This window comes from Cnephaeus nilssonii (genome assembly GCF_951640355.1).
Source record: "Cnephaeus nilssonii genome assembly, chromosome: 12".
Taxonomy (NCBI): Eukaryota; Metazoa; Chordata; class Mammalia; order Chiroptera; family Vespertilionidae; genus Cnephaeus; species Cnephaeus nilssonii.
Window position 1 is genome coordinate 7,523,282 of NC_137083.1, and position 15,048 is coordinate 7,538,329.

At 55.5% G+C, this 15,048-nt stretch overlaps 1 protein-coding gene across 2 annotated transcripts in view; it reads left to right on the forward strand.

Moving 5' to 3' along the window:
• PDE1C (phosphodiesterase 1C) overlaps positions 1-15,048 on the forward strand; it is a gene marked incomplete at both ends in the record, with an annotated part of 288,273 nt that overhangs the window by 27,848 nt on the left and 245,377 nt on the right. For both annotated transcript variants that reach the window (XM_079786145.1, XM_079786146.1), the window contains one exon: positions 11,643-11,702. In XM_079786145.1, the coding sequence (XP_079642271.1) occupies positions 11,643-11,702 (60 nt within the window). The remainder of the gene's footprint in view (positions 1-11,642; positions 11,703-15,048) is intronic.

Consider the following 15,048-nt stretch of genomic DNA (forward strand, 5'->3'; position numbering starts at 1 on the left):
CTCAACCACTGAGCCACTGCCAGGCTGCAGGTACATTCTTAGTTAAACAGTCTACCTTAGGGCATGCATTTGTGTTGGGCTCCAGGCAGGATTCTATACACAAGACCAAGGAGACCATGCCGCACAGGAGACGGAAGGGGGTTGCCTGTGAGCTCCTGCGATGTTTGCCTCCTGAGCCAACTTTAGAGCCTCCCCCACACAAGGCGTGCCTCCACTGAGCCTCAGACATGATGGCTGCCTTATTTGTGTGCCTGGATTTTTTTTTGAAAAATTGAAACAATCTCATGGGCTGTTGGGCGGATCCATGCGGTGGCAGTTGTGAAAGGCACTTTGTTCTTCAGCAGGAAGAGTTACAGCAGCCCAAGGTAGCGCTGATGCTGCTCGACAGTCACTCCCACGCACGGGTCCGGGCATCCGTTATCCTCGCCCCGCAGCCGTGGACAGCCTCTTCATTGGGCTGTAAAGGGACCTCTCTCCCTTCCCCCACCGTCACCTGTAGCTACAGCGCTGGTGCCATCTTCCATGGTCCAAGGAAGGCTTGGTCTCTCTCACTGAACGTCTACCATCTGACAGGCAGGTAAATGCCCGCGTCTGCGGACTGGAACTCACCGCCCCGGGAAGGGAGAGCACCGCCCACCAGAGGGTCTCTGCCGTGTTTGGCTGCGTTCAGAAGCACTGCCTTCAGTGAAAGGACCCAGGTCCTGGGCCCAAGAACTCTAGGCCCGAGGGTCCAGGAGGACTTTCTGTGCCACATTTGAGCTGCTCCATGGCATCCCCGATAAGAGGCTGAGCAGGCCCACTCCCTCCTGGACACCTTTGACCACAGGAGCAGAGGCAGGATGGGAGGGGATGCTGGCGAAAGGGGGAAGTGGAGCGGGCTGGGGTGGAACAGGGTCAGAAAGTGACAGCCCGGCTGGCGTGGCTCAGTGGCTGACCATCGACCTGTGAACCAGGAGGTCACGGTTCAATTCCCGGTCAGGGCACATGCCCGGGTTGCCGGCTCGATCCCCAGTATGGGACATGCAGGAGCAGCGGACCCATGATTCTCTCTCATCATTGATGTTTCTCTCCCTCTCTCCCTGTCCCTTCCTCTCTGAAATTTAAAAAAAAAAAAAATGTATTAAAAAAAAAAAAAAAAGACAAGAACGAACGCCCATGGAATAAATTCTGCTTCCTTCCTAAATGGACTCAGGACCAGCTTCGCAGATCAAGGAGCTTATGATATCGCACAATCACCTAAATGTGAGGTATTCCAGGACGGCGAGGGCTCTTCGAGGTTTTGCTGTTTCAGCTAAAGATGTGCAAAGGGAGGCACTTGTCCGTCCGTCTGCTTGGGCCTGACTGGCTGGCAGTGCCCGGGCGGGTGACCACGGCTGCCACTGAGTCACTCTTCGCAGCGAGAGGTTGAGCTCCCAAGGGGACTAGCCCCCGAGCCACGCCCGGTGCATTTCCCCCGTAGGGGCACCCGTGGCAAAGGAGAGAGCACGGCCTTCGGCTCCCTGGGGCCTTGTCCACGTCCTGTCTTTTCCAGAAGCCCTCGTGAGCTCTTAATAGTTTCTGGAAATCGCGTGTTCGGTGGTGTTTGGGCATACGCACGGGTCAGAAAGGCGTGGGGAAGTCTGTTTACGATGCAGAAGGACTGGGTGGACCCGGGGACATGCATTTTAACATGCCTACTCCCGCCACCAACCTCTATGCAGAGCCACACCTCATGCCACGTTGCTCAGTCCATGGATTTACGGAAACAAGTGTTGGTTTTGGGGAACCAGGTACAGAGTGCCTGTCCCACGGCGAGGGCTTCCGTCCTCTCAGGTATTGGGTATGGTCCCGGACCCTCCTGGGCAGCCGGAGGGAAACCTTCAAATTGCGACGGTCTTTCCACGTCTCCCAGGTCCCAGGGTCAGCGAAACGCCGGCCTCCCTCTCCTGAAGCCTGCAGCCTCGCCGGTACCTCCTTCGGGGTGCGGGCGTCTTTGAAAAGTCTCTGCATTCTCCCTGCCTGTTTGTGGGTGAAAGAATGCAGAGTCTCCTCGCTTTTGCCAAGCCCACGTCCTTAGCTTGGGTCGGGTTAGTGGGTGACTGGGCAGTGAGCCCCTCTGAGCCCCATCCTGGAGCATCCCCAGGGGACACCGCTCCCGGGCGGGCGCAAGAGGGTTTTCGGCACGGCATTAGAAACACCGTTGCGCCAGGTTTCTTTTCAGCAGGCCGCGGCGAGGCTTCCCGATGCCAGCGTGCGCCGCGCATCTCCGGGACGGGCGGAGTCTGGAGGTTCCCGGCTGTCCGGCCAGGCCCCTGCCTGTGGGACTGTCTTGGGTAGGGCGCTGCCTTCCACAGACTCTCCTTGGAAAGCAGCGTCCTGGGCCGGGGGAGCTGGTGATCGCGTGGGGATCGTAAACACCCACGAAGGAAAGAGAAGTGGCGTGGATTCCATGCCCAGGTCAGGGCCAGGGCTCACAGACACGGCTCTCAGCATCGGCCTCGGGCAGGACCGCCGGGCGGGCGGGCGGTTCTGGAACCCCTGGGGTGCACGGAGGCCAGCTCCCCGTGGGATCCTGGCTGCACGGCCTTGGGGTGCACCCAAGGATTTCAGAGCCAGCCTGGGCTCTCGCCTAGTTCATCCTGGTGATCTAGTGTTTACTGCGGCCCCAGGCCCAGCGACCAGGTCCCCGACCGCCCCTGTGCTCCGTCCTTGGTCCCCGGGGCCCACTCCTTCACGTCCTCCTCCTGTCCCGGCCCCCGGCCCCGCGTGAAGCTGAAACACAGCACTCATTCATTCCTCCACTCCACAAACCGGGTGTGGAGGCGCTGCCTGCCACCCAGCATTCAGGCTTCTCCGCCCACGTTCCCGTCACCTGTCAGGACGCAGGCGGATCACGCTGGGAGCAGGGGCCTGGTGTTATCCTGTCTTCGTAGAGGGAGTGTGTCTCATAGTAGTTTTTGTAAGAACGGTCTCCTTGGAAACCGGCTGCCACGTACGTCCTCCTCTCAAAGGCTTGTGTGAGGTGCTTCCTTCTGCAGACGGTTCAGGAGCTCTCGGGTCTCAGTGTCCTTCCTGGTGGGGAAGACGACACTGTCTTGTCCTCTGATCGTCTGCCTGTCCCAGATTCCAGCATTTCTCTCGAAAAAGAAGGTGGTAAAGGCAACTAGCCCTGATTGGGCCCTCACAGCCGGAGGCCGTGGCTCCTCACCACTGCTCTCAGACGCAGGGACCATCCTCCACGCTTGAAGGCAGAGGAGCTGAGGCTTGGATACATGTCTTCCCCCAGGAAGGAGACAGGGTTTGGACCCAGGTCAGCCGGCTCTTACTTCCAGCTGAGCTTTTTTAAAGAAAAATTTTAAAATTGATTTTTTAGAGAGGAAAGGAGAGGGAGAGAGGAAACATCAACGTGAGAGGGAAACATCAATTGGCTGCCTCCTGCACGTCCCCTACTGGGATCGAGCCCGCAATCCGGGCCTGTGCCCTGGCCAGGAATCGAACAGGCAACCATTCAGTGCCCGGGACGGTGCCCAACCGACTGAGCCACGCCGCCCAGGGCTCCAGCTGAGCTTCGAAGGACTCTTCCAGGCCCTACTCTACCACCTCCCACCCCAACCACAACGTTGGTTTTTACAAGAGAACAAACCCACTGTTATTTACTCACTCTTCAGTGAGTGTAAGTCCTTAGGGGCACAGCACTGTACAGATCCCGCGTCCATGGCCTTAGCGGGAGGTGGCTTTGGAATTCAGCACGAACCACCCACTGCTTCCCTCAGCACGACTCTGACTGGCGCGGTTTGCCACCAGGAGGCACGTGCAGTCTCTGCTTTGCACACACAAGCACATCTGCCCAGAGAGGATTCAGCTTCATCTCCTGCATAAATGCCTCCAGGTTCCGGAGAGCCGTGCTCCTCTGGGTCCGGGGACCCCGCTGGTAGCCGCACAGATGGCCTTGGACCTCACCTTCCAGGCGGGTTGGTCCTCATAGGCCCGGCTCCCGCAGCCTCCCAGCTCCAAGGTGGAGGGGGCACCCAGCCCTTGAACACCTGACTTTCCTCGGGCCTGTGTGTGTGTGTGTGTGTGTGTGTGTGTGTGTGTGTGTGGCTGTGGCTGTGGGGAGGGGTGGGCGGGACTTTGCTTTGCTATTTCTGGTGTCCAGTTGGAACCATTGAAGTCCCCCCAGAGCCGGTTCCCATGGCAGGTCAAGGAAAGTGTGAATCACTGAAAACCACAGGGAATTTCCACATCCCATTTCAAACCAGTGCCGTCAGCTTCCTCCCGCTCGACACCAGCACTCAGGCCGCCGATCTCCAGGGGCCCAGAGCCCCAAGCTGAGCGGCCCCCTCTCTCCCTGTCGTGCAAACAGCCTGTGCGGCTCAGCCCGGGAGACAGGCCCCACCTGTGCCGGGCTCCTCTCACAGTGCTCACTTATAGAAGCTCGAGCCTCGGGACCATTTGTCTAAAAGGTACACCACGCGCATGTTCGTTGTGCAAGAGTGTCCTGCTGTGTGACCCGCGCACGACCCGCTCTCCCTCCTCCTACCTGCTCCCCCTGAACCGCCCTCCCCGCCCCCCGCCAGTCTGCCTAAGGCGCTCTCGCTCTCGCTCTCACTGTCCACCAGGAGGAACTCATCTGTGTCAGGCACCCCGGACGCCAAGACCTTGCTTGGATCACCCATCACCATCTCCCCAACATTCATCCCTCTCTGACTCTGTACCCATCCATCTGACTCCACGTCTCCACTCCCCCGAGCCGCCACGGGCCCCGGGAGCCTTCTTATTTCCTTGAGAAAACAGAAGCGCTCAGAAGAGAATGTCCACGCACGTGTCCCGCACCCGCATGCACAGGCTCCGCATCGTGCCCAGCACTTCCCGTGTCTCCCCAGACACGCGCTCCGGGCCGGGGAGAGACCGCAGCTGAGGTCACCCCCTCCCTCGTGCAGCGGGCCCGGTATCCCCTGAACTTTTCTTACAATCACCCCTCTACCCCCACTTCACTGCATCATTCTCGTCAGCACGTGGACATGCTCTGATAGCTTCTATCCTAAAAAAAGAAAAAGAAAAAAAGAAAGAGCCCGGCTGGCGTGGCTCAGTGGTTGAGCATCGACCTATGATCCAGGAGGTCACGGTTCGATTCCTGGTCAGGGCACACGCCCGGGTTGTGGGCTTGATCCCCAAAGTGGGGCGTGCAGGAGGCAGCCGATCCATGATTCTCTCTCACCATTGCAGTTTCTATCTCCCTCCCTCTCCCCTCACCTCTGAAATCAATAAAAATGTATTTAAAAAAAGAAAGGAAGAAGTCCTGTATGGACGGCCATGGAAGGCCTTACTGAGAAGGTGCCAGCTGAGCACAGTAGTTAAGGATGATCTCGGCCGAGCCTCTCCCCAGCACCCCACCCAGTCCTGCTTGCTGCTGCTCAGGCCTCTGCGTGTTGAAGGCAAGGCGAGGTGAGGTGAGGCCAAACCCCTGCCAGCAATTCCGTGTGCGTCCCCTTCTGCAGCAAGATGCCCCGAGCCTCACCCCAAGGCTTTTTTCTTCGAGGGGAGGCCCTTGCACCTGGCTTTCCAGCCACCAGGCTTCACAGACCATCTCACCTGGGGTGGGGCCCAGAGCTTGTGGCCACGCAGCCGGCAGCGCCAGGAAGATTTCCTTGAGGAGCCGGGCTCTGCCTCGCACCAGCTCACTCACGGCGTGTTTGCCCTGGCACCCGGCACCCCAGCTGCGTTTACGCTCGCCCAGGTGCCAGGGCTTTCAAAACAGGGTGGCCGTGTTTTGGGTGCTGGTTTTGGGGACAAAGCAGTGCGCACCTGCTCAGGCCCCCACAGCTGTTGGCCCCGCCCTCCTCCGCCCTGTTGGATGGCCTGCAGTGTTGGCAGCGTAGCTGGGCCATCAGAGCCGCCTCTGGGCCTGGGGCCAGATGCCCATTGCTCCGAGTTAACTTCCGGTCTCCCCCGCCTCCCTCCCACTCATCTCCATGACAAGCCCTTATTTCAAGATTTGTTTCTAGCCATTTTTTTTGGGGGGGAGTTGGGGTAGGGAACATGCAACACACAACATGCATAGCAGGGGAAAACCTCACTTAGCACGCTCTTCTCAGATCGGAATGTAGCTTCCGAGGCAGTTGATTAAAACCTAGGATCCTGTCCCCACATGCAGGGTTTCTGATTTAGTGGGTCAGGGACGGGAGCAAGAATTCACACCATCACCATCATCACCATCAGCATTGTCATCATCATCACCATCATCATTACCACCATCATCACCATTACATCATCATCACCTTAGAGTCAGTCCCAGAGCTGATCACACCTGAGTAAACCCACTGAGAGGCACTCACGGCACCTCCCTGACTCCCTGGGTGTCGGGCGAGTGAAGCCTGTTGTTGCTGCCCCTGCAGAGTCCAGCCCAGCACCGGGCTCCAGGCGGCACTCGGCACACACACTGGAGGTGGAGGCAAGGGTGGTGAATCTTTTTAGGAAGAACCCTTCACAGGGCCAGGGACGGCCCACTAACAGACCCCACAGTCGTGTTTGCAGTCTCAACAGTTGAATTTCTCTGAGAGTCATGTCTCTGTTGAGGATTTTAATGACAAAACAAGAGCAGCCTGACCAGAACGGAACAGGGTAATTATTTTGGAAGGAACCTGAGCCTCACCTCCTCCTGGCCACTGCTTGGATGAAGATGTAAGAGGTCACCCCAGTTATTAGTGCTTCTGAACCTTGGCTGCTCTTTGGAACCACCCAGGAGATGAACAAGTGCTGATGCCTGGTTCTCCCCTCCACCCCAGGCCCTGCTTGCTTGTTCTGGGGGTGTGGCCTGGGCACCAGGACTTTTTAAGTTTGCTAGGTGATTCTGATGTGCAGCCAGGACTGCAAACCACTGACCTATAGTGTGTGGGACAGATGGAGAGGGGCTGGGAGGTTCATTTCTTGAGTTTACAGGGTGTCCTCTTGGACTAGAGATGGAAGTCCCTGGATTCTGAGATCCAAGACACACTTTATATAAACAAATAAACATATAAAGTATACAAAATTATCCTAATATATAAAACCCAGGGTCCGTAACAACAGACCGAAGGCTCGACCGGAACATCGGAAGTCAGTCCTGCAGTCAGTGCTGGGTTCCCATGGCGACCCAGCACTGACTGCCGCTGGTGCCGGCACGGCGACCCAGCACTGACTGCTGAGGGGGCTGTGGATCAGGCCCAGAGAGAGGCCCAAAGAGAGAGGCAGGGTATGATCTGCAGCCTCTGTGGCAGCTGTTGATCAGCCATTGCCTCTCTCTTTCTCTCTGGGCTTTGCCAGCAGCCATGTCTCTGTTTCTCTCCAGGCCTCCGTGGGGGCTGCTGATCAGCCCCGCCTCTTGGATCAGGCCAGGAAACAGGCCTGGAGACACTGACTGGCATAGAAACCAACCAATCAGAACCAAATCTGGGTGAACTGTGAGGAGCTAATGGCTACCTAGGAGGCAGAGCTTTTGACACTGACTGGCATAGAAACCGACCAATCAGAACCAAATTGGCTGGCAGGGGAGGGCAGATGGGGGCAAGATCAGGCCTGCAGGGGAGGGCAGTTGGGGGTGAGATCAGGCTGGCAGGGGAGAGCAGTTAGGGGTGATCAGGCAGGCAGAGGCAGTTAAGAGTCAATCAGGCTGGCAGGGGAGAGCAGTTGGGGGCGAGATCAAGCTGGCAGGGGAGGCCCGTTGGGGGCAAGATCAGGCTGGCAGGGGAGGGAAGTTGGGGACAACCAGGCCAGCAGGGGAGGGCAGTTGGAGCAAGATCAGGCTGGCAGGGGAGGGCAGATGGGGGCAAGATCAGGCCTGCAGGGGAAGGCAGTTAGGGGCGATCAGGCAGGCAGGCTGAGGGGTTAGGGGCAATCAGGCAGGCAGGTGAGCGGTTAGGAGCCAGCGGTCCCAGATTTCGAGAGGGATGTCCGACTGCCAATTTAGGCCCGATCCCACAGGGGTCCCTGATTGGAGAGGGTGCAGGCTGGGCTGAGGAAACCCCTCCTCCGTGCACAAATTTCATGCACCAGGCCACTAGTCTATATATAAAAGCCTAAGTGACCGAATGACCGGTTGACTGGTCACTATGATGTGCACTGACCACCAGAGGACAGATGCTCAATGCACAGGATCGGGCTCCCTCCTGTCTGGATCAGGTCTGGGGGGATCGGGCCGAAACCAGCTATCCAACATCCCCTGAGGGGTCCTGGATTGCAAGAGGGCACAGGCCAGGCTGAGGGACCCCACCGGTGCATGAATCGGTGCACCGGGCCTCTAGTATGTAAAATAATAGTCAATTGTTTTCTGTTCCTTTAATAAAAACATTTTTTCTGATTATTAACATGGTACATGCTTATCATAAAAGATTGAGTTTATGTAGGAAAGTACAAAAGAGGCTAAAAATCTCCCCAAATGCTGGCACCCAGAAGATACAGCTGTCACTATACCTGGTGCACACCTTTCCACTCACTGCTCTGTGCCCGTGTGCTCATGTGACCTAGACATGCAATTCCACATCAACAAAACCAGTAACACACCCGGATCTGTGTGCTAGCCCAAAGTGTGACATGGATACTTCCCTTAAACCTGCATGACCATTTCTATGAGATCTTGCCCAATCCCGGCTCTCAGTGCACCTGGTCAGTGGGACATCCGCCGCCCTGTTGAAGCGTGCTGTGTGTTTTTAAAGCAGGAGACCAGCAGCCCCGTCGGCGGGCAGGCCTGGGCAGTTCGCAGCCGGGGTCCGAAGGACTTAGGGCGCCCGGCCACATCCCTTTGTGTCGGGCTGGTCTCTGCCGAGTTTTAGTTTCATTCTTTTGTGTTCCTTCTGCTAGGGGTCCTGTTGTCACTCGCCTTCCGGACCAGGCCACGGGCATAGAAAGCCCAGCGCCGTCCGCAAAGACCTGCCCCCTGCACATGCAGGAGGCGGAACCACCCACAAGGGGGCGTCCCGGTGGCCACCCCCTGCTGCCTGTGGGCTGGACCGTTCTCCAGGTATTGAGAGAAGCCGACCCTCTGCATTTGTTTTTGAAATCTCTTGGTTTTTTAGACAACTGATGGTTTAAAATGGAAAACTGAGACCAAACAAAACACACGCACGTGGGCGTCGTACGGCCCACCGGAAGCCAGCCTGAGGTCTGGTCTACCGAGCGTCTGTGGCCGTTGGTACTGACTCAGTCTCCCGCATTCAGGTCTCAGAATATTGATGGAAGGCATTATTCTGCGGGCCACTCACTCTCCAGGAGGCTGAGATACGAAGATGAAAAGCTTACGGTCCTTGCCTTGGGGGGCGGAGGGGTGAGAGATGCTGTTCTCACATCGGGGTGCCCAGACCAGTGTCCTCAGTAGGGGACTTGGTAGAAGTGTAAGTGCTCGGGCCTCACCGACCCACCAGATCAGAATCTGTGTCTAAGTGGAGCCTGCGATCTTTTTCCACCGCCTCCCTGGTGGTTGAGGACGTGGCGTGGAAGGCAGGCAGACAAGGGGGCCGGGGTCTGTGAGCTGGAGCAGGGGCGGTGGGAGGCGGGGGAGCCTTTGGGAAATCAGAGGCCCCACCTGGGTCTTCAGGGATGATGGGAGTTGGCCAGGCAGGAGGAGTGTCCCGGGGAGGGGCAGCGGGAGTGCTGGTCGGGAACATGTGACAAGGATGCTCTGGGGACCACAGCGAGCTGAGGAGAGGTGGGGCCGGTCCGACACGAGGCCCCGGTGGCTGGGTCGAGTCTTGTAGGGGTTGGGCATCACTTGATGGGCGTGTGGCGTTGGGCCTGGTGGAGGAAAGGGATGCTGGTGGCAGGGTCCCGTGCCTCCTGGGCAGGGACAGCCCTCCTGGCCCTCACTGGCCTAGATCCCAGGCCCAGCCTCTCCTGGCCTGACTCGGATCTGGGTCAGCAAGTCCCATCCTCGGAGAGGGCGGCGGGGAGAGGCGCGTCAGCAGTGGTTGCCGAGTCCGTGACAGTGACAGAGGCGTCACCGCAGCTCTGTCCTCCCACCGGGACAGCGCGACTCCGCGGTGGACGCTGCCGTGGTGGCCGGTGTTCTCGGCGACTGCAGCGGCCTTCGCTGTCCTGCCAGACAAGTAGCCCATCCGTTCCTGCGGCAAATGTTTCGGGGGGAAAAAAATCCTTCCTTTCTTTCCTCCTTTAGACTTTGGACTCTGGACCAGGGAAACGCATGTCTAGACCTAACTTGGGCTGGCTCCTCCCCACCTCCCTCTTTCTCACTGTCGGTCCGTCTGTCTTTCCCTCTTTCTGTTGGGAATGGCTGGGCTGTGAGATCCTGGGAGCGGGGTGCAGCGTCACCGCCCCCTGCTGGTCACTGTGTGTAACGCCTGGCTTGTAAGGTACAAAGGTGGGGGGAGGCCCCGGGGGCAATGCAAATAACAGAAACACAGACGTAGGCCGAGATCGAACGCCTTAATTTTAGAAAACCGGGCACGTGTCGTAAATGTAAAGGTGTCTGTCTACCTTTGTGAGAGGGCGAAAGGAGTGTTTTGACTCCTCCCCTTCTTTGCAAAACGCTGGAGTGCGTTTACGAAGGAGCTGCTGCTTTTGTCCCGCCGCGGCGGCCTCCTGCAGCAGTGATGACATTACCAGCCTTCTTCCTCCCACCAACGTTTCTTCCGAAATGGAAATGAAGGGGGTTTTCCAGCTGACTGCTTTGGGTGTTCACTCAGGCCGGGCACAAAGGTCTAGGCCTGTGTTGACTGTGTGTGTTCAAAGCAACCGAGGTATCACCTTCTGGGCATCACAAGCGGCATTTAAGGTGAGGAGCACCTGTGTTTCCACCGGATAATCGGCCCCTTTGTCATCACAAAGACGGCGTTTGTAAACACAGGGGACATGGACGACGCAGTAGGCGTGATGAGTTACGGAGAGGCCTGTCCGAGGAGGGTACCCTCCCACCGTCGGGTTCCTCGGGCAGTTCTCAGAAAACTTCCCGGGCCCCCCGTTTTGAAGCCCCTGATTGTTAGTGTCTAAATCTAAAGGTCCTTCGAATGAACACCAACCTTGCCGTCTCCTGACATTCCCGCCTTGGCTTCGCCCCCGCTCATCCGAGGAAGCCGGGCTCAGGGCGGGTGGCTGGGGCGCAGTTGTGTGTGGAGGGTCAGGACAGCCTGCTGGGGGGACGCCCGAGGCAGAAGGACCGCCGTTCGCTGGTTCGGAAGCCGGGGCTGCCCGGCTCTTGCTAAGTGGACGCGGGCCAGCTTAGTCCCCGGCACCGTGGGCTGCGTGTCGTCTGGTCCTCCCCGGCTCCCTTCAGATGCTCTCGTCAAATCGACGCGGACATTCGACCTCACTTAGACAGGGGGGGGGGGGGGGGAAAGGCAGCGTTGGAAAATTAGGAGCCGAAATGAAATTCTCTTACCAATACTCGCAGGCATGTTCCTGTCAAACCCTCCAGAGCAGGCGTCCTCAAACTACGGCCCGCGGGCCACATGCGGGTGTTTTTGCCATTTTGTTTTTTTTACTTCAAAATAAGATATGTGCAGTGTGCATAGGAATTTGTTCATAGTTTTTTTTTTTAAACTATAGTCCGGCCCTCCAACGGTCTGAGGGACAGTGAAGTTTGAGGACCCCTGCTCCAGAGCACCCGCCGCAGGTGGGCGCGTTGTGCTGACACACGTGCCTGCTCCTAACGCCTCCTCTGTTTTCTCTGTTCCCAGTTGCAAACGAAACCGGAGACAAGGCTGCCGGGCCGCTCAACCGCTTCTCCCGCTTCTCCCGTGAGTAACCCTTCCCTCCTGCCCTGGGCTCCTTCGGGGGTCTTAAAAAAATAAAATGTGTATCTTGATTTCAGAGAGGAAGGGAAAGGGAGAGAGAGAGACAGAAACATCAGTGATGAGAGAGAATCATCAGTCAGCTGCCTCCTGCACGCCCCACACTGGGGATCGAGCTCGCAACCCAGGCTTGTGCCCTGACCAGGAACCGAACAGTGACCTCCTGGTTCAGAGGTTGATGCTCAACCACTGGGCCACCCGGCCGGGCTGGATGGACTTTCATTTCCAGCACCACCACTACCAGCTGTTTCACTGACAACGGGGAAATTCACGCCCGGCTTCCCCCCTTAGAAAAAGACGCTGTTGTTTGAGGTCCTGGCCGGAGAGCCGCACAGATCCCCGCGTCGTTCCCGTCGGGTCAGCCGTGTCCCGAGTGCGGACCCTCCCTGGGACGCCAGGCGTGGGGCTGAAAGGATAACGTCTCCATGTACAGGGCTTCTTCTGAACGCTGCCTCTGGGAGGCGTCAGCACGCTGGGGTCGGTTCTAGGAATGATTTTAAAAAAATATATTTTATTGATTTTTTACAGAGAGGAAGGGAGAGGGATAGAGAGCTAGAAACATCGGTCGACCAGCTGCCTCGTGCACACCTCCTACTGGGTATGTGCCCGCAACCAAGGTACATGTCCTTGACTGGAATTGAACCTGGGACCCTTGAGTCCGAAGGCCGACGCTCTGTCCACTGAGCCAAACCGGTTAGGGCAGGAATGATTTTTATGGAGCTGTCATGGCATATGATAATGAAAGCCTAAGTGCTCACATGTTGGACACGGTGTCACAAAACACTGGCTTCTCATGCCGAAACCGGTATGCTGAGTGAAAGAAGTCAGGCAGAGAAAGGCAAAAACCGTGTGATCTCCCTTACGTGTGGAATCTTAAGAACCAAACGGAAGTCATGGAGTACGAAGTAAGTGCTTCATGGTTGCTGTAGTTCAGTATACCGTAGTATATATTTGAAAGTGGCTAAGAGAAGCAGATCTTCGAAGTTCTCATCACAAGAAAAAAAATTGTAACTGTTAATTGGACTTCCTGTGATCTTATGGTGAATTGTTTTGAAATGTATACAAATATCAAATCATCATGTCATACACCTGAAACTAATAGAATGTTATATGGCAAACCAAACCAGTTTAACTTTTCAAGCAAGAGGCCGCTTGTAGTGCTCAGACATGGCCACACGGTGGCAGCAAAGCCCAGCATTTGATGTGTAAGTGCTCCAGGAACCTCACTCATGGACTGAGCTTTTGCAAGGAGAGCCCAGGGCACTGGGAGAGACTGTGGTGGGGTGGGGGTGTTCAATAAAAACATTAAAGTTAGCCGAAACCGGTTTGGCTCAGTGGATAGAGCGTCGGCCTGCGTACTGAAAGGTCCCAGGTTCGATTCCGGTCAAGGGCATGTACCTTGGTTGCGGGCACATCCCCAGGAGGGGGTGTGCTGGAGGCAGCTGATCGATGTTTCTCTCTCATCGATGTTTCTAACTCTCTATCCCTCTCTCTTCCTCTCTGTGAAAAATCGATAAAAAACAAAACAAAACAAAAACCCAAAAAAACATTAAAGTTAAAAAAATAAAACTCCAAACTATAGATGGCAGATGACAGAAACCCACCACCGACTATCTCCAGCTCAGAGCGGGTTTGCTGGGAGGACACTGGTCATTCACAGACCCGTAGGAGTTGTCTCTCTGGGGATCTGAGGGATGAGAGGCGGGGGCACGTCACCCCCAGGACTCCTTGTTTTTTTCTGCTTTTCTTGGGGTGCTAGCTTCATTTTCTCAGGCTCCTTCGTGTGGCCGGATGGGGTTCCTAGCCCAGCAGGCCAATAGGACAGAAACGTTCCTTCCTTTTGGTTTCAGCATGAAGAACGGTGACGATCCAAGCTGGGGTCGTATACCTACTCCTCGACTTTATCCCCGAGGACAGGGCCATCGGGCAGCATAGCTGACAGCCACCTGACTCACGTGGAATGAGCAACAGGGGAGGAGTTGTTCTCAGAATGAAGTGAGAGGGCTACGTACGAGGAGATGGTGTTTGGGGTAATACATACAGCAGATGTTTCACACAGAAAGGGCCAGTCATGTACCTGGATGAGAGCATGACATATTGCTAAGGTGAAAATTCTTTCGGTAAAGAAATTAAACGATTAATCTTCCTTTTGTTAAATGTAATCTCAATATAAATCCAAAAAGGAGATTTCGCTTTAGAAATTGACGAAGTGATTTTTAACTAAACTTTCCTTAGAGACGTAAGCAAGTTAAGAACAGTCAAGATGCGAAGGGAGGAGGCCTGGCACTGTCCGATGTTAGTGGATGTTACAGAGTTATAGGTGGAATAATGGGACCAGTTATGTAAAAAAGCAACAGGATAACTCAGAAAAACCCCACACCCTACCGCATTTGAGAATTTAAAATATGTCACCACAAAGCAAGCTGTATTCTTACATTCCATAGGGGATCTACCCCCTCCCCCAACCTTGGTATGTCTTTCTGAAATGGAGTTAAATTGTCGAATCCTTTTGAAATTGGAGGAGACAGAGTTTCTGAAAAGTTTCTAGAACCAAGAATTAGAGTATTAAAAAGAGTGGAACAGGGCTATGCGACTGATTTAAAGATATTCAAAACATTATTGAAACTTCGTTTTCTTACTGTCATTACTGTGTTATTTTAGTGGGCATAGAACGCTTCCCCTGGGTTTCATTAGGTTCACTCCTGACCTGTGTCCTGGCCCAGTTTTCTTCCCTGCTGGGCATTTTAGGGGCCTCATCCTCCTAAAAGGAGGGGACACCCTACAAACCTATGTTACAGATACTTGGAGAACCATTGAACGTTTCCAAGAATTTATTTTTTAATCTTTTAGGAGAATTAAGTCTCTTCTTTCCTCCTGGCTTTGCAGGGCTCCGCCTTCTCAGCCTTCAGCCGGCGTAATCTTCGTGTGTTTCATTTTTTAGACCAGGAACCTCATTGATGGAGCCCTTGCCAGCTTTAAATGGGATTCCACCTCACCTTGGGCTCCTGCCGCCGGCAGTTTATCAGGCTCCCCCGTCAGACACACTCACAGCGAATCGGTAGTTACTTTGGAATCAGGTTTTTCTCATCTCCTTTTCTTGCTCTCTTGTCTTTTCTCAACCCGTCAAGCTCACCTTGTATTATCCACCTCCTTCTGCAGCCTGAGCTGCTTTTTTTACCAGTAAAGGAAGCTGCGAACTGCTTCCATGCCAGCGGACTACGCAAAGTCAAGGTCCTCCCTAGTAGCAAATAAGGAGTATCTTATTACTGATGAAAAAGGATGTCTGTTTGGT